The sequence below is a fragment of the Lytechinus pictus genome, chromosome 16 (assembly GCF_037042905.1).
Source record: "Lytechinus pictus isolate F3 Inbred chromosome 16, Lp3.0, whole genome shotgun sequence".
In the NCBI taxonomy this organism is placed as follows: domain Eukaryota; kingdom Metazoa; phylum Echinodermata; class Echinoidea; order Temnopleuroida; family Toxopneustidae; genus Lytechinus; species Lytechinus pictus.
The window spans coordinates 6387662-6413390 of NC_087260.1; the positions used below are offsets into that span (position 1 = coordinate 6387662).

The 25729-nt window shown below is 37.1% G+C and overlaps 1 protein-coding gene across 1 annotated transcript in view; it reads right to left on the minus strand.

Annotated features, from left to right (window-relative positions):
* Nucleotides 1–25729, minus strand: part of LOC129278944 (probable ubiquitin carboxyl-terminal hydrolase FAF-X) — a 72523-nt gene that overhangs the window by 10926 nt on the left and 35868 nt on the right. The window contains exons 29-49 of the mRNA XM_064111449.1: nucleotides 25063–25125; nucleotides 24142–24233; nucleotides 22503–22752; nucleotides 21118–21407; nucleotides 20195–20303; nucleotides 19545–19691; nucleotides 18300–18446; nucleotides 17348–17558; nucleotides 16228–16349; nucleotides 15443–15544; nucleotides 14699–14886; nucleotides 13604–13777; nucleotides 12171–12312; nucleotides 11294–11379; nucleotides 9591–9682; nucleotides 5832–5976; nucleotides 4799–4883; nucleotides 3377–3441; nucleotides 2231–2340; nucleotides 1511–1686; nucleotides 448–539 (exon numbers count right to left, since the gene is read on the minus strand). Coding sequence (XP_063967519.1) covers nucleotides 448–539; nucleotides 1511–1686; nucleotides 2231–2340; nucleotides 3377–3441; nucleotides 4799–4883; nucleotides 5832–5976; nucleotides 9591–9682; nucleotides 11294–11379; nucleotides 12171–12312; nucleotides 13604–13777; nucleotides 14699–14886; nucleotides 15443–15544; nucleotides 16228–16349; nucleotides 17348–17558; nucleotides 18300–18446; nucleotides 19545–19691; nucleotides 20195–20303; nucleotides 21118–21407; nucleotides 22503–22752; nucleotides 24142–24233; nucleotides 25063–25125 — 2888 coding nt within the window. The remainder of the gene's footprint in view (nucleotides 1–447; nucleotides 540–1510; nucleotides 1687–2230; nucleotides 2341–3376; nucleotides 3442–4798; nucleotides 4884–5831; nucleotides 5977–9590; nucleotides 9683–11293; nucleotides 11380–12170; nucleotides 12313–13603; nucleotides 13778–14698; nucleotides 14887–15442; nucleotides 15545–16227; nucleotides 16350–17347; nucleotides 17559–18299; nucleotides 18447–19544; nucleotides 19692–20194; nucleotides 20304–21117; nucleotides 21408–22502; nucleotides 22753–24141; nucleotides 24234–25062; nucleotides 25126–25729) is intronic.

A 25729-nucleotide genomic window follows, 5' to 3' on the forward strand; every position in this document is an offset into this window, starting at 1 on the left:
TTTATATGGGCTCTTCAACAGTCATAACATTCCACGAGACTAGTTGAGCAAGTAAAACAGTCAGAATTCATGAACAAAATAAATATGCCTTTATTTTTGTCTTGAAAAATATTGAAAACATTTCAATTTTTATTTAGAAAAAAAAACAGGAATGAGCCTGGATGGAAGAACTAATTGGTATAATAGAGGACTTTCATCAAATTTCAAGCTGTTTTCAACTATTCATATACTCATCAACATTATATTATTATCCTATAAAACGTATACCTTTCATCATTTTGCGTGGGCATAAAAATAATAACACACATCTGTCACCTTTGAAGCTGTCTAAATGCCCTCGGCTTTGCCTCGTGTAGAAACTGTTCCAAAGGTAACCCATCATGTGTATAAATCTTACTAATGCCCTGGATGGTGTGCATTATATGTATACTATTGACCAGTACATACCTGAGTGTTTTCTTGGTATGAAGACCTACTGTGAAGAGAAACCTTGATGCTAGCTGAATACTGAGCATTGCTAGCTCCTCAGACTCGGTTGTCTACAGAGAAAAAAAGTACAAGAGAATAATCAGAAATCAACACATATCTTCACTTAATATTCCATGAGTGAGCTGATGAGAGTATCCACAAGATAATGAACATGGGTGGTATTCTGAAAACGTTCTTATATCTTATACCAGCAAACATTCAATTATCTTGGAGAACATCAAATAATAATTAAAGTAATAATAGTTACATTTAAATGGCGTTTAATATTTGTAAGCAATTTACATTGTAATCATTATAACCCCGATCATTGGATCCTGGCATTTAAAAAAATTATGTTAAACAAGTGCACACAGAGCTACTAAGAATACACTTCCATTTATTTGAATGCAGGATAAAAGAGCAATGTCAATTAAATGCCTTGCTCTCGGCATAGGTGCCGCAGCCGGAGATCGAACCCCAGACTTTTCACTATAGTCAGGCGCCTTTATTGACCACAGCACCTCCTGGCATGCCCACACAAAATGTATGCACTTATTCCACTCCCTGGGGAGTATTCCAACAAGAGTTCTAAGACCCAATTGCCAGGCATACTACATAGGTTTTTCAAATCCCACTGGGTACCATTTAACACCTGGGTGGAGAGTGGTAAAATGTGGCCTTGTCAAAGGACAATAGGCCGCAGTGGGATTCGACCACACGACCCTCTGATTACAAGGCGAGATTCAGAACCGCTAAACCACAACGCTTGTAAAGAAAATGTAATCTGCTAAATAATTGGCAATTTGGTTTAAGGCCTATTCTGTGCAATAACCTTCACTTTTCATCTGATTTCTGAGAATTTAAATCTGTTTTACCACTTTGATATCTTTTTTTAAACTTTATTATCAACTTAATAATAAGATGGATGTACACTTTTATTGGTAGAACCTGGTAAGTTATTTTTTTTCAGAAACAAGTAAACACTTCATAGTGACAAGCACTGACAAAATCTACAACTTTACATCTTATCTGAGGGACTTACCAGCTGCAGCTCCTGACCCTGTGGTGGATTGAAGAGCCCTGCATTGCAGGTGACCAGCTTTCGTACAAACTGAAAGTATTCTGGACTGTACTGCATGCGGCTATGCATGAACTGTATGTTCTGCTTGCGGACACTGCGCTGGATGGCCGGGGGCATCTTGTTCAGCATCTTAGGGGCTGCAAAATAGGGCAAGGTAAAGAAACACATAATGAAAGGACTTTGTTCTTTGTCACACCATACAATTGCTTTACACAACTTTGGATACTATATGTCCTGATCTTGTCTTATTTAAAAGTTAAAGCAAATAATTGAACATTTAAACAGCAATGTTCAACATTTGATATTTATTGTTGAAAGTGCTGTATTATACAATACCCATTCAATTTATATAATAACACTAATAATCATAATAATAATAATAATAATAACGGCACCTTCCGGGTACCCATTCACCTCACCTGGGTAGAGTGCAGCACAATGTAGATAAATTTCCTGCCGAAGGAAATTACGCCATGGCTGGGATTCGAACCCACGACCCTCTGTTTCAAAGTCTGGAGATTAATCCACTGGGCCACAACGCTCCACATGCATATACTGCATTATATTGCATAGAATGAATACAGGATGTTTACCGTAATTTTGATTCCACTTTCACATTAAATATTCAATCAATGATGCATACATAAGTGTCTTTCTGGATAATGAATTATGCCATCTTACCTATCGTGAGTCCTTCAAACTCCTTGTCAAGTTCCTTCTTGTTATTATCCATCCTTTCATAGAGTAAGATGTAGGCATTCCACCATCTCTTCTGTCTCCTGTATGACATCCTACACGAGGTTTTCAACAATAAATAAAACAAAAATAAGAGAAGTTATCCACAAGATAATGACCCGTTCTTTAACAAAATGCACATGTTAAGACAGGGGTGTAAATATATTTCAATATGCTTGATTTTTTTTATTGGAACTTTTCTTTGCTGTACTCTTACAGTTGAGTGCTCTAATCAGGAATGGTCTTAATCATGAATTAGAGGGATTATCTTTCCTCATTTTAAAAGAGAATATAAACAACACCTTCAAGAATCACTATCAGAAATAGTTCAGCTCAGCTTGGATTTTAACGCTTTCTTATTAATATCATAATGTAATAAACAGCTATGTACTTTATTGATGATTTTCTCAATTTTGTTGGGTACCCAAATTCTATCAAGCAATTTTGCCATTAAATTTGGAATCCTGTCAGAAGTATAAATTTTTTGTTCAATATTTACTTGATTTTTTTTTTCCCATTTGCATTATGTATTTTTAAATAGTTGATGAATAAATGAATTGAAATGATTGACTGATTGTACTACGTAGAGTTACTGACACTTTTACGTTACACATCACAAAACAGGAAATGGCGATTCAGGTCTCATGATATTTTCAGTTATTTAAAAAGACAGCCAAAATATAATGAATCTCCTGCAATGTTTTTTTTAATATCTGAAAAAATTTAACTTACTAATACCCTCACAACAATCAAGAGCAAATTCATAAGTCTCGTCCTGAGACGTTACACAAAAATTTCACCTTTAGATTCAAACAAAGGTGGCTATGATCATGAAGAATTCTCACTGAAAAACTACAAATACTAACAAGCAATCATTGTTATTTCCCAATTTGTTGCCGAATTCAAGTATTTCATAAATTGTATATTTTCTGAATTCCTGGCACCGATTTCCACATAAAGAAAAACATTTCCCCTTCAACTCATTTCTTAGGGTTTTAACTGGAAGAATTGTAGAAGCAAACCAAATATATGGATTTATAGTTATCTAAATATGATAACAGTAAGTCACATGACAAGTCACATGACACTCACCTTTTTAGCATGTGATCAAAGACCTCACCCATAAACTCTCCCCCAAAACATTGGTTCTTCATCTCCTGCAAAGAGAAAGGAAATAATTATGCTCAGTCATATTTTATGTATAATGGAAAACGTAGCCCTTGAGATGCTTGTACATTACGATAGTGGTCAAGCTGAAGCCAAGGACTAAACAATAGCTGACAACTCTGAACACTTTGCATGGTGAATATGCAAGGATGCCACTCAGAATTGACCAAAGTCTGAAATTAGCTAGAATGGGCAATTTCAAACACAAAAATGTGTTTTCTACGGCTGAAAATAAGTTGAATTCAGACATTAATCTGTTTCTATTGAAGTAGCTCCCGTAGAAACGCAGCAAAGCAGCTTTGCGCCGCATCAACCCAAGCTGGTTTATCACCAATTACATAGGAAACATTTTATATCTAAGTTTATCAGCCATAGTGGCTGACCTTCATAGACGAAAGAAATTCCTCTCGGACCTTATTGGTAAAAGTGAAGATAATTGCTGAACTGGGATTCAAACTAACAACCTCACAGTCAAGAGTCCAATGATTGAACCACTATACCACACATCTAAAAAGTGGCAACCCTGGATATGTGTATCACATAATTACATAACTATCATTATACATCACAGGGACTTGTTCATGCAGAAGAGTAGCAGTAATGAAGTCAAAATAGGCAGACCTAGCAAGGATACAGTATACAAATATACCAGTCTTTGATTAAGTATAGCGGGGAAAAATAGTAATTTTGCCAGCACAACCGAGGATGAAATATCCCTCTATACTTTCAAATTAAAGGCCTGGTATATTTGTTTTATATGCTATATCTTATAATTTAGAACAATAGATCTTGATAATCTAGTTCTTGTACACGTAGTTCATCTTTTTTTAATATGAACCAAAATATTAATAAACGCGCTGCGCTGACTGATCTACTTTTCCTGAAGCCACGTGCTCAGCGAACGCGTATTAGTGCCTGGCGCCGTCCCTTCACAGTACTTGCCCGGTAGAGTCACCTCGCTGACCAAGAGATTGCATGATCTGTGACGTCAATGATATATTAGTGCAATATTCCATAATTGACGGCACAGAATAGTAAATTTTTTTCAGTGGGCGTTTCATTTTCAACACCATTGCAAAATAGTGAGAATATGTTTGGCCACATGATGCTAATTAGACCAATCAGCACACAGGATTTAATTTATATAGGATATAATACCTGCTAGACTTTACGAATGACTTGGAATGAGAGTAAAATCAAGACAGAGCAATTTGGTCTTGAGAATTATAGTCTGGAATCCCAACTCTGAAAACTAATTCTTACTATATGCCCTCGACATTGTGTATTATCTCTATATTACTAGTATTCTGGTTTAAAAAACTACAATCATTGAGGAATACAATTTACCTCATCATCTTCCATCCGGCACTCCGTCACTTCACCATCATCAAACTTGTACCATTTACCCTGCTGGTTCCCATCACCACCGTTCCTGAAATGTCAAAGAAAATGAGAGAAATAATACAATTTTAGGGATTTCCTAGCATCTTAATGAAGATTCATCTAGTAACAATCTAAAACAATATTGGTGATGTATACAAAATGTATGGATGGACGTTTCTTCTGCTTGTCCCTGCAACCATTCTTCCCCCTCAAAGATTTCCAGAATTTCCTGCACATTCACTAGTATTACACTTCAATTTTCACTCTTATGCACATTCATGGCAACTACTTCTACCTTGCCATTACGCAAATTTCTAATTGAATGGAGGTTTTCAGAGATTTGGAGATGCCGTGGCCAGGTAATCTTCAGCATCTGACTGGGCACATGAAGGTCAGGGGTTCAAAACCTTTGCCATGGCACGGATGGCGACATAAAAGGTCAATCCCAGATGTAAATTATCATATCTGGGTGCCGTTTCATAAAGCTGTTCGTAACTGAAGAGTGACTTTAAAAATGACTGACGATCCTTTCTTGTGGAAATGGCATTCACCATTAAATGTTTATTGATGTTAATTTTGCGCCTAAGAAAGGATCATCAATCGTTCTAAAAGTCGCTCTTAACTGACAAGCTTTATGAAACACCCACCAGATACACAACTGTGAGAAGCCAAGCACACACACACACACATACCTATCCAGATATATCATTTTCTTCCCCTATGTTTGGTTTTTCGCTATGCAGACTTTAGCCAGATTATATGAATGCGTCATGACATATATATATTTATATATTTTTCAATTCAGATAAACATTTGTTTTCTTCCAATTTCACAAAATATCATTTTCAATATAATGCACACAAAATCATTTATCATAAAAGAGTGTAAATATATAAAAGATTTGTTAACAGAAAGCGTAATTCCCTACAAGCAAAAGCTTATGGCGAGATATGCCTGTAACACAAATACAAAATGAGGATGTACGAAATACACTTACCTATGTAGAATGTATGAATAATAGTGTCCACCACTGGCTTGTCCGCTATGTACAACGACTCCTACTAATCTATACTTGGTACTTCTTGATCCTCCTTCCTCTTCTTCTTCACTATTCTCCCTCTCATCATCCTGGATGATCTCACCTAAGAAGGAAAAATAGAATTACCAAAGTTAGACATTTTCTTTCAAATAAAAAGGCAGACTCAAGTGAATGATGCCTTCAGATATTACCGTTGCAGTTAAGAAAATTTCCTGCAGTAATAAAATCGCCATGTAGCAATTAGCTTTGAGACTTCCAAAAATTATCATCATCATCATCATCATCATCATCATCATCATCATCATCATCATCATCATAATCATCATCATCACCACCACCACCACCACAACCATCATCACCACCACCATCACCACCACCATCATCATCATCATCATCATCACCACCACCACCATCATCATCAACATCATTGTCGTCTTCTAGATCAGTATATCGTCATCGTCATCATCTTCTAGATCAGTATAGAGTGCAGAAGATTAATGGTCATTAAAGGAGAATGAAACTCTTGGAGCAAGTTAGCTTTTGTGAAAGCAGAAAAATCAAAGAATAAGATCAACAAAACTTTGAGTAAAATAGGACTAGCAATAAAAGAGTTATGAGCATTTGAATGTCGAGATCACTAATGCTATGGAGATCCTCCCATTGGCAATGCGACCAAGATCTGTGATGTCACACACGTACAACTCTCCCATTTGGACACTGAAAATATACCCCAAAACATCTCTTTTTGCTCATTCTAATCATATGACAAACGATTCATCAATGATATAATGTTGTGAAACCTCTGTACTTGTCATCTCATAAAGAGAACACCTCACCTTGTGATAGACTCTATAAAAGTGAGAATATAAGTGAAATAAGTACTAAAGTAATGAGGGAGTTGTACGTGTGTGATATCACAGATCTTGGTCGCATTGCCGTTGGGAGGATCTACATGGCACTAGTGATCTCAATATTCGAATGCTTATAACTTTCTTATTATTCATTCAATCTTCCTCAAACTTTCAACAATATGTTTCTTTGATTTTTCTCTTTGATATGGATTCAGCTGGTTTCAAGGGTTTCATTCTCCTTTAACATGCCCTCGTAGCAACGTTCAATGAGTATCCTGACTTGGAGCATTAATAATCCAATTTAGTTTTTAGAGATCTTGCTGAATCAAGGCACATCAAGCTTAAGTTTTGTTTTCCATACAGTGAAGCTCAAAAGTTAGGGAACCCCAACAGAATATGAACATATTTAATGTGTTCAAGTTCTGACATATTAGACATATTTAATTGTGAAGTCATGTGAAAATAATATTACATTCAGTAAAGTTTGTTTCTCTGGGCTTGCTGAACATTTTAAGATTGTTATCTACATTTAACATTCGGCATAAAAGAGTGCATTTTATGGTGGGGTTGACCAACTTTTGAGCAAAACTGTACATGTATAATATTGTACATTTTGCATTTAATTATATGATTTATTGAGAAATATTGAATTAAGGCTTTATTTGAGAGAAAAAAGTTAGGCATTTTTTTTCAATTGAAAAGCAGACTAACATGAATGATGAACTATGATGTATTCAGACATAACTGCTGCAGTTAGGAAAATTTCCTGCAGTAAGAAATTGCCCTGTAGCAACAGCTTTGAGACTTGCAACAATTATTACTGCTCCAAGTCAGGATACTCATTGAACGTTGCTACGAGGGTATGTTAATGACCATCAATCTTCTGCACTCTATACTGATCATGGTGTTTGTGGTGGTGATGATGGTGGTGATGATGGTGGTGGTGATGATGGTGGTGGTGATGATGATGGTGGTGATGGTGGTGGTGATGATGATGGTGATGATGGTGGTGGTGGTGATGATGGTGGTGATGATGGTGGTGATGATGATGATGGTGGTGATGATGGTGGTGATGATGGTGGTGATGATGGTGGTGGTGGTGATGATGGTGGTGATGATGGTGGTGATGATGATGGTGATGATGGTGGTGGTGGTGATGATGGTGGTGATGATGGTGGTGATGATGATGATGGTGGTGATGATGATGGTAATGATGGTGGTGATGATGATGGTGGTGATGGTGGTGGTGGTGATGATGGTGGTGGTGGTGATGATGGTGGTGATGATGGTGGTGATGATGATGGTGATGATGGTGGTGGTGGTGATGATGGTGGTGATGATGGTGGTGATGATGATGATGGTGGTGATGATGGTGGTGATGATGGTGGTGATGATGGTGGTGGTGGTGATGATGGTGGTGATGATGGTGGTGATGATGATGGTGATGATGGTGGTGGTGGTGATGATGGTGGTGATGATGGTGGTGATGATGATGATGGTGGTGATGATGATGGTAATGATGGTGGTGATGATGGTGGTGGTGGTGATGATGGTGGTGATGATGGTGGTGATGATGATGGTGATGATGGTGGTGGTGGTGATGATGGTGGTGATGATGATGGTGATGATGGTGGTGGTGATGATGGTGGTGGTGGTGATGGTGGTGGTGGTGGTGATGATGGTGGTGGTGGTGATGGTGGTGGTGGTGATGATGATGGTGATGATGATGATGGTGATGATGGTGGTGGTGATGGTGGTGGTGGTGATGATGGTGGTGGTGGTGATAGTGATGATGTTGGTGATGGTGATGATAGTGATGAGGATGATGACGATGATGATGATGGTGATAATGATGATGATGGTGGTGATGGTGATGATGACAATGACAATGACAATGAAGATGATGATGATGGTGATAATGATGATGATGGTGGTGATGGTGATGATGACAATGACAATGACAATGAAGATGACGATGATGGTGATAGTGGTGGTGATGGTGATGATGTTGGTAATGATGATGATGATGATGATGATGGTGGTGGTGATAGTGATGGTGGTGATGATGGTGATGGTGATGATGATGACGATGATGATAAAAGATGGTGATGATGGTGATGACGACGATGATGATGGTGATGACGACGATGACAACGATGACAACGATGATGATAATGATGAAGATGATGATAGTCATGCTACATTGATATTGCACCTCAATACAATGTTTAAAATAAGCACTGCATACTATTATCCCAGTTTTAGCATGGCTAGCCTGATCGAGTGCTTGGGCATTCAAGGAATTCCTTCCTACCACGTACCAATTTACTATACCTGGACCCTGTCTTACAAAGAGTTACGATTGATCCAATCAATCGCAACTCTATGGAAAACCATCCATACCATAATTTTTTTCTACAGGAAATTTGCACAATCTCCTCAGTAAGCAAAGAGAATCACGCTAAATCTTCAAGACAACGATGAATGTATGAATATACATCATATCTAGAAAATATTTTGAACAAATTTGCATTCTAGATGTTGATGTTGCTGACCGTCCATAGTTGTGATTGATCGGATCAATCGTAACTCTTTGTAAGACGGGGCCCAGGATGGCAATGTGGATAAATGCTTTGCCATGATGCAAGTGCTGCATTGGGATTTGAATCTCAGACCTTGTGTTTCAAACTCTGGGGATTTATCCACTGAGCCACAACACCACTACTTCAATAAATAGATGAACCTTTCTGATCATCATTCAGGGTTTCTGACACTATCACCCTGTCAAGCTAAATCTATAAATCTGCAATTGCAACAAACTTATTACGATTGCTCCACTTTCCCAATCTTTAGCATTGTAACTCACCTTCAATTTTTGCTAGTCCCTCCACAGTGTAGGGATCCATGTCAAATTCTTTGGGAAACTCAAAATAGTCATTGAACTTTATTGCACATTCCCTGCAGAGTAAGCCAAGAAAAGAAGAGCCATTTTCATCAATATAATCAGGGATGAAATGATAAGAAAGACGTGCTTCAGACAATAGCATTGATAACATTGAATACATATTTCAAACAGGTAAATTAGCACATTGTTTAGAAACACAGCCTTTAACAACATAAAAATGATTCGAGCAGAAACTCATGTGCATGTCGGCACCAACTCTTATTCAGAGATTTAGTAACAGAAGCATAACAGAGGGCATGAGATAAATGATAATGAGCCATCACTTTCTTGTATTCATCTGTCATATCCTATTAAAAAATCTTGACCAATTTTTCAGGGCAACTTGATTTTGACATTGAAATTTCAAAAATAGCATGAATCATTTGCCTACACTGAAAAAATGACCGGAATCTTGATTGTTTTGGGGGGACACATTGTACATCACTGCCACAGATTTCCAACACTGTACCATAAGATAAACGTTATCAGAAAACTTTAACCCTAAGAAGACTGGGGGGGGGGGGGGCTGATTCAGCCCCCCCCCCTCAACATTTTTCGCGATAAAACCGCCGTGCGAATTTTTTTGACCGCGTCAAAATTGTGACCTCCGGGTACGCGGTTCCGAAATTATGCAACATTTCGTAAGTGCATGCAGACCCAAAATTGCTAAAAAACATGAATTTGTGCACAAATCCAATGCAAATAGTATTTTTAGCCAAAATTCATAAAATGTATCATTATTTTCCTTTTACTGCTTAAAATCGATTAATTTTATCTTGTTTATGGTCAAAATAAAGTCCCCAACGATTTCCATTGAAAAAACAATGAAAAACAAAAAGTCGAAAAACAAAGAAATACATAAGAAATTTAGAAAACAATGAAATACATAAGAAAATAAATGTGATGTTGACATTTTTTTTAAATAAATTTGATCAGATGCCTATAAAGAGTATGTGAAATAAAAATTAGCATTTTAGGGGCATTATTTAGTTAATTAGAGCAAACTTATGATTTTACGCATGAATTAGCATAAATAATGAGCAATGAGATTTTTCACAGAATTTGATATAATAGTTTTGTAGATAATGCCATGGGTAACGCGCGTGCCAATTTTCGTCGCGATCGACGGCCGAGATCATAAGGGGGGGCTGAATCAGCCCCCCCCCCCCCCCGTCTTCTTAGGCGTCGAAATAGCCCAGTCTATTTAGGGTTAATGTGACATGAAAAGTAAACATGGTAGGTTATTATTTAAAAGGGAAGAACTAACCCTAAGTTTCCTAAAGAGCAGAATAGAATGGCCCGTATTCTGAAGTCAGGTTTAACTTAGACCATGGTCTAACTCTGTGATAAAATTATGGGGAGCCAAAAATTAAAAAATTCTGTTTATATTGTATATTTCTTATGTTTACTATTTTGTTTCCTTTTGCTTTCATAATGAAGAATCATACTATAGTTATCATTCCCAGACAATTACAAACAATTTGGGTGTCATATCAGTTAATTAATTGAGTGTGAACTGTAAGGGATTTTCGCTCCAATTGGCCCTCCATAGTTAAACCACAACTGAGTTTAAGTTAAACCTGCTATCAAAATACGGGCCCATGTGTCAGAAATGGATGACATACCGTTCCCAGTCGTAGTCGAATCTCTTCAGCTGAATAGCAAGGACCTTCGGTAGCCTCTTGATACACATACGTTTAACAGTGTCCACCTGAAGATAAGAAAGCAAAAAACTTTTTTATAGCTAACTACCTATAGTTGCAGCAAACAACCAGTTCGTGAAAGTGTCCTTCCTACATAGATTAAATCCTGTATAGTGACTGGTTAAAAAAGCATTTTGCGTCCAAATATATTTTAACTACGATAATGCGTGACGTCAGGCCTCTATATATTTTTCGCTATACCAATATTCTGACGTCATTATTTAAGAAAACTGGATATTTAGCTAATCTCTCGGGGGCGACGGTCTCTCCCGGGCAAGTCCTGTGATGAGTCGGCTACATTGGATAATAAGCTTTAACATTGTAGTGAATGAGAATTTTCAAGGGCTTCTTTTGTCATTTCCAGGGTTTGTTTGAGCATCTCAGGGGCAACATTGCTCTGCGCCCCAAAGAAATTTTTCCCCCTGATACCCAGTATCAAGCGCAGCAGAGTAGATGCATATAGAAACTGCGCTGTATAAATGGATCTATGATAAGAAGTAAATATGATCAAATTATTATCAAAGACAGCAGAATTTATAATTTTTAAAGAATTTTTAGGATGGGGGTGTTATACAAGCAACTTATAATCAAACAGATGCATTATGAATTTTAGGGGTATGAAAGTTATTGCAGAATGTTATTGCTAATTCATTTTATTTATGTACAGTTGTCCATATTGTACTGATATACTGAATTTTCCATCTTTGTGTATACTTATTGTTAAAGCCATTGGAAACCAAATTTCTTTGTATACACACATTGACAAATAAAAGAATCTTGAATGTTCTTTATGTCCTACCTTTTTGTTGCACTTTTCACACCTGTACGCATTGTCCCCTTCAAGTAAGTCTCCCTTGACAAATTGTTCCAGTGAATCTAACAGGTTTTGATTGTTGCGAATGTCCACATTCAAGGTGGTAAACATCGACTCTCTGGAATACCTGAAATATGATGGAAAATTATGAAAATCAAGCATAGTTAAACTCTCACAGGGAATCTTTTAATATCTTACAGGAGTAATCCTGTTACCGTCACAATTACCTTTACAAACACCATATGAATGATTTTCATTCATAGCAATAAACGGTATAAAATAGTTCATACAGAGTTTGCAAAGGTATATGTGACCGTAGCGCTATCAGTTGTAAATATGCTACATTGGTAAATTGCAGCTGATCTATGCCTGCTTTTTCTTCATTACGTTTGGTCTCCTGTGGTATAATATGACCATATGCTCTAATCCTAATTCGTCTGGAGCATTGTGGCCCAGTGGATTAGTCTTCAGACTTTGAAACAGAAGATCCTGGGTTCGAATCCCAGCCATGGCGTAATTTCCTTTGGCAAAAAATGTATCCACATTGTGCTGCACTCGACCCATGTGACGTGAATGGGTACCCGGTAAGAAGAAATTCCTTGAATGCTTGAGCGCCTAGGCAGCCCAGCTAAAGCCGAGGTAATAATAATAGCAGGGCCCGCTGAAAGAACAGTTTTTAGAACTGAAGTGGCTTCCCTGGGTATATATACCTATATTATTATTATTTTATTATCTAAAACTAGATTGTCTAATAACCTTTTATCTTTATTGTCATCTAACCCATTTACCATTTGTATAATTCCCAGTTAGGCTATACCCAGTTTCAGTGGCGGACCGTAACCTGAAGGAGACAAATGATTGGAGGGGCACTGTATTCTTTGTGAACAATGCTGTGCCCCTCCAATGCTTTGTCTCCTCCGGGTCACGGTCCGCCCCTGCCTAGTTTGTCTAATGCCAAGATTGTCTAATATCCACTAAATCTAATATCAATTAGCCTAATGTATATGATTACATTACTAAATAATGCATTTGATTAGCTATACTGATAATGAACCAAACTTTCATTCTACAAAGTGCAAATTAATAAGTAGACCAAGTGGGTATTAGACCATATGGCGTTAAGAAGTAGACCAACTGCTAGTAGACCAAGTGCATGTATACCAATATATTTGCATGAAAAAAAAATCTCATCGTCCACGTACATAGTGCAATAAGTAATAGTCCATCTATAGACCATGCGCAATGACATCATCTCGCCTCTAGCTTAGAGGCTGAAGCCATTGCCGTGCATGCACTGATCTGGCGCATCTCTGACAACTCCTTTCACACATATTCCTATATCCTCTGAGGGAGGGCGCTTTGAGATTATGACATCATATGCATAAGGTCTGTATCAAAAACCACGAAGAATGGCTTACCTATGAGGGCAATCTTTGCATATCATTTGATCAGCGTAAGAGCCACCGAGTACTTTGGCAAAGACGGCATTGGCTCCATGAGCCTTGAGGGCTTCATCAAGACTATCCACCAGGCTGTTGAAGAACTCTAAGGCATCATGCTGCTCTCGAAGATTCACAGGTTCACCCGCCAATCTAGAGGGGACAGGAAATCAAAACTATGGTCAGTCAGTCATTCTTTTTTACATAAATATGAGCATAAGGGCCAACAAATTTAGACTGTAACACAAAAGTCAACAATCCATAACCAAGATGGCAATGGACAAACGAAATATAATTACATTTTCGTGTTGTTCTCAAGAAAATCTGTGACCAATTAGAATATTTTCTCGAAATTTGTGATAGTCCTGGGTCAAGTGCACAAAACCTTAATAAAGTCTAGTCATTAGCTAATAGTGTACTGTTGACTAGGTGATAGGTGATAATTACACTTAATCAGTCTTGAACATGGGCTCTGGTTGATGTTTCATTAAGATGTTCATATGCACAACTTTATATAAAACTTTACGCAAGACTGGTGATATCTTGGATGCAAAACCAGATTTTTGCTTCCCATCAACTTTAGTCGAAATTCAATACTTGTAAATTGAAATCCTCATTTAAAAAATGATCTGAATGGACATCTAAAAAAATGTTCAAGTTTTGATAACGCTTATAGGAAATGGACTCACATAATGTCACGACAGATACATTTTGGGCATCTCATTGGCCCGTATTCTGAACTCGGGTTTAACTTAGACCATGGTCTAACTCAGTGCTAAAATTATGGGAAGCCAAAAAGTATCAAAATTTTTATTAAGTTGCATGTTTTTTATGTTTACTGTGGTCTTTTCTGATTCATCGAAGACGATCATCTATTTATACTTCCTACCGTTATTGATTTATGTAACAATTGGCTTTCCATACTTAAACCACAACTTTAAACCCGAGTTTAAGTTAAACCCGACTTTAGAATACGGGCCATAGAGTATAAGAAAGGGTCACCAGTCACGAGAAAAGTCCTGCATATACAAGCAGCTTATGAAACGGCTCCCAGATCAGAAACAAACAACTCACTTGAATTGCTTCCAGAATCCCCTAGGTACATAGTACTGGAGTTTGCTCTCTGCCAAGTGGCCAAAGATGGCTTGGACGTGCTTCAGGACACCCAGGTTGTATTCTTTGGTCTCTTCTTGCTTGCTCATCGGTGGTCCTTCCTCGATGACTGAGCTACCCACCTCGGATTCAACAATATCTATATTGCTCTAAACAAACCAAATAAGTGGCAAAATATCTGGTTAACACACTGCATTCTAAAATTCTTAACTTTTTGAAACATCTGTCAAAGTTAAGTCAAATCCTACTCAAAGTGTCTATTTCTTTCAGCACGAAATGTATCTATATTGTGCTGCACTCATCCCAGGTGAGGTAAACGAGGACCTGACAAAAATTCATTCCTTGACAAATAATACGATACAAAATAACCATGGCATTACGGTCAGATATAGGGTCTTTTTCCAAGCAATAATAATACATTGTCCCACATGTGCTCATCTATGTTAATGATCTTTAGAGTGATCATTTTTCAGCTTTGATTTCATGATTTCACAGAGTTAGGTCTATTTAAATGAACCAGATATAGATCTACCTTGATGTGGAGACATTTGACCTTGATTTTAAAGACTTTCTCATGAACTCACTATTTGCTGCAACTACAAGTATATAGCTCTGAGAAGCAATAATGCAATATCAAACAATAACTGGCTATATTCAATTCAGGAGAGAAGAATGATACTAATAAACCACAAGGAAATTAAATACCTCATTATCTTGTTTCTCGTCATTGTAGAAATCATCTTCCGTGTCTATGATAGCGCCCTCGGCTGACAGAACTGCTCGTCTAATCTCAGGAACCATGTATATCTGGAAGTACAAAATAAAGTACAGATACCATGACAAACAAATTTGTATGGTTTATAAAATCTATATTGTTATTTATGTACTAGATGTCTGGATAAGACAAACATTATTTGCGATTAGGCTTGGAAGAGGTGAATTAATTTGTCTCCAAATAAACTTTTCTCTGAATATTTTTTTAACATTCTTACTAAAAAAAAAATCAATGGCAAAAAGAAGCTGCTGAAAACTGCTTATCTAATAAAAGAGAGTCAATGGAGTAAATTAGAAAGTCAAAAAGGGGCCTAAGCTTTCGATCCTAGCAGAATCTTCGTCGGAGGCAAAAAAAACTCAATCACATGTATTCTAGATGTAAGTGCATAACTTATTATGTATATGCTTAGTAATTCCTAAACAATAATAATAATAATGACAGCAATGATGACAACAACAATAATGTTAATAATAGTAATATTATTAATAAGCAAAATATGACACTTACATTAGCTGAGACAATTTTGATTATCATCGCAATCTAATTTATATGCACTCACTATATCTTCAGTATGTATTGCAATTCATAACCTGTGTGTGTACATATTCAAATCATATGATTCATTCATTTGTATGTTTTGTATATATGCTGTATGTTTTTGTGTTACAACCTGTAGAAAATAAATTTAACTTTGAAGGGCAATGAGAGTACCAACCTGTTGTAAGACAGAGTTCATATAGCAGGTTGCTCCAGCATTCTTTAGCCCCACGAAGCCTTTATTAGGTCTTGGACCGACAGGCGGCAGATACTCCCATTCTGTCAAGGGTGCATCATTACCTGATCATCACAAAGGAGAAGAAACAAAAAAACATACATCTCTATTATCTGCCTCTCAATCAAGTGAGCCAGAAAAAAAAAACTTTACAAAATTGCCAACAAATATGATATATATGTCATAAAAGAGTGCATTGTCCAAAACAAATTGATACCATTTTTGTGTGGTATATGTTTATGCTTGGTTAATCTGGGCCCCGTCTTACAAAGAGTTACGATTGATCCGATCAATCGCAACTCTATTGAAATCCATCAGTGTCACAATTTTTTTCTACGAAAAACTTGCACAATATCCTCTGTATGCAAAGAGAAGCACAGTGAATTTTCAAGAATACGATGAATGCATGAATACACATCATAGCTAGAAAATATTTTGAACAAACATGAATAATACATGTTGATGTTGCTGGTCGTCCATAGTTGCGATCAATCGGATCAATCGCAACTCTTTGTAAGATGGGCCCTGGGGTACTTCATTGCTGTGTTGTAAAATATGCACTGATTTTCACTGTTTGGCACTTTGAAGTTGAATATCATTGTAAAATGGCATCATGAATCACAAAGAGTCATTATTGCCAATAATAATAATAATAATAATAACGGTTATTTATATGCGCTATACACAAAAAGTATCACAGCGCTTACAATTGTCAGAAGTAAAATATAAATATAAATCTTAAGTAACTAAAAAGTATAGAATTGTGTACATTAAATTGCATCAACTATTGGTGTTCTCAACTGCGCCAGATGAGGCCTGGAGGCCTCTTGCTTGCTGCTTCGTTCACCAACAATTTAAGGGACAAGCCCGGTCAGCACATCATTCACAGAAGCTCTAGTATAGCACTTGAGGCCACCAGGCCCCAGATGGGTTAGCCGAGTCAAACCAATAGTGAAAATCATCAAAACAAATACATATTAAATAAATGAAAATAGAAAACTAGATATTTGGAACAAGATATGACTTGAGTTGTCGTTTGAAAGATGAGGTACGCAATACAAACCTGAATAGTACATGTCAGTGAGTGCATCCGTGACAAGCTTTAGGTTTGGGACGCAGTTCATGCACAGCGCCACCAGTAAATCGAAAGCAGCGTTTATTGTGGGTGGGGTCGTGCACACCGGAATGACGGGATCTAGCGGCGTCTCGGCTCCGTTCTTTAACGTCTGAACGACGATCTTTGATGCCGGGAACAGGAAGTCATCCAGTAATTCCTGAGGAGAGAAAATGGGGGAACATATACTTGTTCCTCTTAATGACTTGTATTTTGTATGACTTATTACAAGTTTCAGAACTCTTGTATGTACCCAGGATAGTGCCCAGAATTTCACACATTGTAGAATCAGCGAAAAATCATAGAATTGGCAGAGAAAAATGGAAAATGTCAGTGTCAGAATATACACATATAAGGGTTAGCTGTGTATTCTGAGAAGTGATGCAAAATTGTATGATCTACTTAATTTTTGCAATATTTGCATCTTGTAATCTTAAATTAATTTTGAGATTTTGTTTACTTTTTGCAGCTTGTTTATATAAAAGATAACTTTTGCTGGGCTAGTGCCATGACTGTCTCGGGGCAGTGCCTGCATTCTATAAATCCACCACCACCATCACCATCATCACCATCATTGCCATCATCATCACCATCATCATCATCACCATCATCATCTTCATCATCACCATCATCACCATCATCACCATCATCATCACCATCATCATCACCATCCCCATCATCACCATCATCACCATCATCACCACCATCATCATCACCATCATCATCATCACCATCATCATCTCCATCATCATCTCCATCATCATCACCATCACCATCATCACCATCATCATCACTATCATCATCACCACCACCATCATCATCATCATCACCATCATTATCATTACATTTGTATAAAACAACTTAAGTTATAGCAGGGAAGAAGAGAGAAATCTGGGCTCACTTTAATTAACTGGCAGCCATCTTTCTTAGATCCAACCTGGAACTTCTTCTCGCTCGTCATGAAAGCCAAAAGTTCTCTTGTAATACCTAGATGACCCTCTAATAATGTCTCTTCACATAGACACTCTCCTGTTGTCAATACACCATCCTGTTTGAGAAATAAGAATGATCAGATCGAGTTTCAGAGATGGAGGATAGTTGATTACTATGGTTCAAGTTTATAAGAAAAGGGTGAAGTTGAAGTCATTTATGAATGAATGCAATTATTTACTCAATCAATTATCCATCCATTCATTCATCCTTCTATTGAATTATTCATTCAATAGTCCATTTATTTATTCATTCATCCATTCAATTATTCATTTATTTATCAATGCATCCATTGAGTCATCCATCCATTCATTAATCAATCAATTTTACCTATTTCATTATTTGTCCATTTATTCTTTCATTCATTCATTCATTCATTCAATTACTTATTCATTTATAAACATTCATCCATCCATCTATCCATTCATCTCTCTCTTAATTTTTTCACACAATAATTCTTTCCAGGAGTGCAACGATACATTTTGCTAAATTGCACATCAGAAATAAAAATTGTGCCTTTTTATCATTTTCTTTTAACAAGTCTTCAGTAAGACCTCTTTGAGACATGTAAAAAAAAGTGTTAATAAATAATATTATCAACCGTATCAGACATCTGAGCAGGGCAACTTTAATACATTATTGCTTATAACTGTGATCAAATGGTAGGTCAATAAGTTTCCAATTGTTTATCCACGGACCCAATTTATTGCCCGCTCAGGAAAGTCAATAAGAACATGCGTGAAAATTTAGCGGGCAATAAAGTGGAGCTAACATCCGGCTATTCTACGCGTTTTTGTACGCGTCCTTGAACCGCGCAGTGCTATACGTCACAATGTTAATCAAGTTGAGACAACGCTGGATACTGCGTCCCCTGGCCAGGGACGGATCATTTCAATTATGTCACAATGGTTAAGTTCAGAGGCCCAGTCTGCTCAACATGGCAAAATAGATTCCCATTCTTAAACTCTAAAATATCTAAATCTTAAAAATTTTTCCTGGAGATGTCTGATTTGGTTAATAACAGCAATATTGACTGGCCTGGGGGCGAAAGGACATACATGTATATTGCCCTCACTAAATTGATATCACCCTAAAACCAGAGGCCAGTCAATATTGCTTTAATAGACCCAGTTTTCATCATCTTCATCATACTCACCCTAACTTTCTTAAGCCAGTCGATTTCATTGTTGAGGAGAGCCTCGGCATTGGGCATGGAACTGTTTGACACGTAACCATAGTTGAGCAACCGACATAGCAACAGGAAGTATTCACTACAGGAGCCTGGATGCTCTTTTGTCTTGTTCTGAAACAGAAAATGAATCAATTAATCTTTTCAATGACTTCTTTTTTTAATATATATCAAGTAAAACAAAGATTAGAAGAAAGCAGAGTGGAAGGGAGAAAAGGAGGACTTCTTCCAGGAGTAAAACAAAATAAGATGAAATAAAAGAGATAAAAGCAAGACCGATCTTGAGAACGCACTTCACTAGTATTGATATCTATTTAATAAATGCCTTACAAGTAGGCAGGGGATCAGAAACTAAACCTTAGGTTAAGATTTCGATAGTGATTTCCCGAACATGGTCTAAATTCATTGACCCTAAATGACCTTTGACCTGAAACTCACGTAGGATGTTCAGTAATATTTGATTGCCATTATGTCCAAGTTTCATGAACTGGGTCCATACATTTTCTAAGTTATGATGACCTCCGGTTAAGATTTTAATGCCGCCGCCGTCAGAAAAGCGGCGCCTGTAGTCTCACACTTCTATGCAGACGAGACAATAATAGCGATGGTGAACTTACCTGAAGGACTGAGAAACAGAGTGTGATGAAGAAGACAAGAGGACGATTACCCGATGAACACTTGGTAGCTATCAGCTGAAACTGCTCCATAGCAGATACACGTACAGACCTAAAAACATTGAAACAGATAATGATTAGATAATATGATATCCCTTTTCTTAATATTGCTACATTTGGAGTATAGGAGATAATAAACAGTTTTATTATGAAAGGTGGTTACTGTGAAATAATTCTTTTTCCTTGCTGACAGCACAAAAAATTCATTTTTACGAATAAACAAAAAGTGAACTGCATTTTTTATTATTCATATGAGATGATGAATGATACAGGTAGAAGAAACAAATATACTATGATTAACATTCTAAACAAGCTAAACCTATTTACACTAAAAAACATCATCAGTACTACTTGATGCTCCGTTGATTTATTTTTACCTACATATTGAAGTGTCACGGTATAATTTCATACTAACTATACCAAAGGAATAAACACACTCTACGTGTTAAATGTATCCCCACGCCAAAATGCGGATTGCAGAAAATTCACATTTTTCAAACTAGATATGATTGACCATAGTAGATTGCGAGACAAATGAATACCCTCTAGCGATTAGATATGAAAGGTTCAATCATTTTGTTGCAAACAGGTGGTCAAATCCTGCGAAATCCCATGCTATTACAAGCTTACATTGGAAGAGGTCAACTATTATTATTCCTATTAGGTTTGATGTATGATTTCTGCAGGCTTGATTTTAGAGGAAGCTATTGCTTTCTTATCTGCAACTCTAGATGGTTTTGCGACTAAGACATTCACCAAGAATGGTTTCCATCCCAACATTTTCATAGTCACAAGGTATTCTATTCCATTCACTTCCACTTTGATAAAATAAATTCATGAAATAAATCAAACGTGACAATACAAACCTTGTCTTCGCTAGAAGTAATAGATCTATTATACAGCATTGCCAGGCCTTGTCCTTGTTGAGTGCGTCCAACGCTTGAGGGCAAAGAGCTAAGCATACTGTCAACACCTCTAGAGCTTCCCGACACAACGCGGCATCATCACCATCCGCTTCACCGCTATCAGCCTTCTCAAAGGATTTATGAACCTCTTCGTTTGAGCCATGAAGGAGATGGGAGCACCCGCAGCCAGCAGACCAGGCGATCTTCTTGATTGCTTTCACAACACTCAGATCTAGGGTATCCGTCTTGGCCTGAAAATTTAGGAAATCAAATTCTTCAAATTCTCACAGTGAAAATGAAGTGTTTTTACATGTATTTTGTCCTTGCTATTTCGCAAAAATCTGAAGCACCAAACAATATCAAAATATACATCTCCATGTACATCATTATAGTTAACCAGACGATCTTCTTGACTGCTTTTACAACACTCAGATCTAGGGTATCCGTCTTGGTCTGAATATTTAGGAATTTAAATTCTTCAAATTCTCACAGTAAAAATGAAGTGTTTTTACATGTATTTTGTCCTTGCTATTTCGCAAAAATCTTAAGCACCAAACAATCAAAATATACATCGCCATGAACATGATAATTGTTAACCAGATGATCTTCTTGATTGCTTTTGGGCAATTCCATAAAATAATCAACCTTTTTGTACATCCAACCCCCATTTTTCTCAAGTCTTACTTCACTTTATAAACTGACCAAGTCATGGACCCTTGAGAACATTACTGACTGTCAAACGAACAAGAAATCAGAGACAGAAAATTTCATGAAGTCCCCACATGTAGGGGGTCGGACGTACATATTTTATGGAATTGCCCCTTTACAACACTCAGATCTAGGGTACCTGTCTTTGCCTGAAAAGATTTAGGATTTAAATTCTTAAAGTTCTGGTTTACAGCTCCCAGTTGAAATAAAACGTTTTAAAAGTACGTTGCCCTTTCTATTTCGCAAACTACCGGTACTGATTCACAAAACAGAAACAATGTACATGTCCATGATTCTTGTTGACCAGGCATTGACACTCAGGTCTTGAATATCAGTCTTTGCCTGAAAATTAAGAAGTTTAACTTCTTTAATACTGGTTTAAAGCTCAAAGTGGAAATGAAGTTTTTTTAAATGCATCTTGTCCTGGCTATTTTGCAACATTTTGGTGCCCCCAAAACAAGAAGAAAATGAACATTTTCATAAACAATTTGAATTCTACCTTTAGTTAGGCAAGCATTTCAAGTGTACAAAATTATTGGATTTTTCACATCAAGAGTGCAAATTGCTCTTCCTGGGGCTATGGTCGGACAATCTAGACGGAAGAAACCTTGGTACTAATGGAGAAAATGAGCAATCACCTCTTCGGCTGCCTGTCTTCCTAGCCGTACAGCAACGTTTCTGAGCACACACTCTGCGTTAGGATTAGGGATATGCTGCATGGCCTGCTGGAGTACCACGGCCTGTGTGTGCGTGGTCTGAGAGACTGCCGACTGGCTAGGGCCACCGGCAGGGTCCGTCTGACAGGCCTCGGCTACCGCCGTGATGCGGGCGTACGCTAGCGTTGTAAACATGAGCTTGCCCACCTTCAGCACCATAAGGAGAGCAGACCTGATGGGAAAATGGAAGGAATTGAAGTATTTTCAATAATTACTTATGCTAATTTATGCATGAAATTAGCAGGTTGTAAATCTTTAATTTAAGCTCCTTAACTGCTCGTCTTTTGGCTAGGCACTCTCTTTAATATTCTTATCAAATGTACAATGAAAAAGGGCAGTTTCAAAATTTATTCTTATATATCTTATTGCTGTTGACATTTTCCAGTTTTCTACTTCTTGCTTTTCATTATGTTTTAATAGAAATCATCGGTAATGCTTTTCCCATCATGATAAACATGAAATAAGTTTATTTCAGTCAGTAAATATAAAATAATGATACACATTTATGATTTTGGCTAGATAGATAATTTGATTTGGACATATAGATTCATGCGTTCTTTTCTTGCAATCTTGGGTCTGACATACACAATATGTTATGTAACTTTGGACCCTCGTTTCAAGGCGTCACAAATTTTGGTCTCAAGATATACATGTAACTTGGAGGATCCGGTGTGATGGCTCAGTTGGTACAGCGTTCACCTCAGGGAGTTCAAGGCAAGCCCCAGCCTTGTCAGACCAAAGACGCTACCCTGTTTGGCGTTTTACGACCTAGAGCAACAGCGATATGGCGTTGCAAGGTGGCTGCCGGGCCCACGATGAATTGGGCAAAATGAATTTACATAGGTATAATATTTCTGATTTCTCCTTGAACGAGATATGGATTTTTGCTTCATTTTCGTTTTTATTTTGAAAGTGATGACCATTGCAGGAAGAGCTTTTCATGTTACAGATTTTTAAGGAAACCAAAACCCAAGAAGAGAAGCAATCTTACTGGAAAGAGTAAAACAAGAGGAACCATTTAAAACAATTTCATAAAAATTGGTTAAGAACGAAATTATGGGCGTTTCAAAAGTCTTGTTGAACTTTCTATGGGGATCCTCAAATTGGCAGACAAGCTTCAAAATGGCTGATTTTGTGGACAACCCTCCATTTGTTTTGTACACAAATTTTCAGATTTTCCTTTATTTTACATATTTCGCATCATCTTCTCCTGACCTTGACATATGTGGTGTGAAATATATTTCCCGATGACATATGTTATGCTCAGAATGAGACAATATGCAATTTTAAAGATGATAGGGAAAATCTGACAAATTGTGTACAGAACAAATGGAGAGTTGTCCAAAAAATCTGCCATTTTGAAGCATGTTTGCCAATTTGAGGATCCCCACAGAAAGTACAACAAGTCTTTTTAAACGTCCATAACTAGCTTATTTCCAAACCGATTTCGATGAAACTTATTTTAAATTGTTCCTCTTATTTTACTCTCTCCAATAAGCTTGCTACTCATCTTGGGTTTTGGTTTCCTTTAAAGGTTACGCATGTTCCCGTACACACTCACCTCCTTGTCTCGATATCAGCATTAGGCAAGAAATTATTCTTCGTCAGCATGTTCATGACTGCAGATACTCCACCGCTTTTCAAGAAATTGTACTGAAAGAGCAAAAAATAGAAAGAATTCGGTCATCAGCACCCCTTCAACGACTGCAGAGGTACTAAAAGACGTCATGATGAGCTACACATAGGTCGCATTTCTATTATCGAATCAATCTTAAAGGGGAATGAAACCTTTGGAATAAGTAGGCTTGTGTCGAAACAGAAAAATCAAAGAATAAGAACAAAGAAAGTTTGAGAAAAATAGGACAAATAATGAGAAAGTTATGAGCATTTGAATATTGCAATCACTAATGCTATGGAGATCCTCCCATTGGCAATGCGACAAGGATGTGTGATGTCACATGTGAACAACTTTCCCTTTGATGGACTACAAAATACTGTCAAAATGTCTCTTTCTGCTTTTTCTTGTGGTGATACAAACTCTTTATCCAAGATGTATTCTTTAAAAATCTGTATTACATGCCCTCCTAAAGAAAGAACACATGATCTACTGATAGATGTGATAAAAGAGGCAATTTAAGTGAAATATATACTAAAGTAATGGGGAGAGTTGTTCGCAAGTGACATCACACATCTTTGTCGCATTGCCAATTTGAGGATATCCATAGCATTAGTGATCGCAATATTCAAATGCTCATAACTTTCTCATTATTTGTTCGATGATCGTTGATCTGTTTCTTTGATTTTTTTGTTTTCACACAAGCTATCTTGTTCCAAAGGTTTCATTCTCCTTTAAGAAGTGGGGCTACATTAACTGAATGTGATAAGTGACATGATTTGCTCCATTACGGTTTGTGGGGGGGCACATAATAATAAGTATAATGGATACCTTTATTTCATGGAATACCAGAAATATTCCACATACCTGGAAATCAAACGCTGGTTCACTGTGTGGCTGTTTGGCTGGCATTAGTAATGAGTACACAACCTGGAGTGGAAAAGAAATCGGTAGACCGTTATACTCAAGCTGTTGCAAAGATTGACATTAAAAAGCAAAATGAGAGTGATTAAACAAGGGCTGAATTATTAGAGTGCATCAGATATTACACTAATAATATCTGGTATATTTCAGTGAAATATCAAATCAGAACAATGTAAAAATAATTTCGAATCAAATGGCCATCACCACAGTTTGTATACTCTCTCACACGAAAAGAAATCTTGTTTGACCCTGTGTAAGTGTGTGCATACTTGGTAGGAGTCATTATAAATAATTACATAACCTGTCTCTGTAACATCACCCTACATTCCTGCTCCTGTTTGCTTAAAACCAGGGGCCCGTAACACGAAGCTTAGTAATGATCATAGAAACGATTGATTCCATTGACTACAATACACAATAAATCGCGAAAATCAAGCGTACGATCAATCGCGAAAATCAAGCGTACCATCAATCGCTAACCTTTTGTTACGGGACCCAGATTTTCATGAGGATCACAAATATTCTGAAAAGGTTTTGCAAGGGTGCAGATGTCAATAATTGGTGAAGCACGCCATTTACATTTTCATGTGCTTACCTTTACGAATGATTC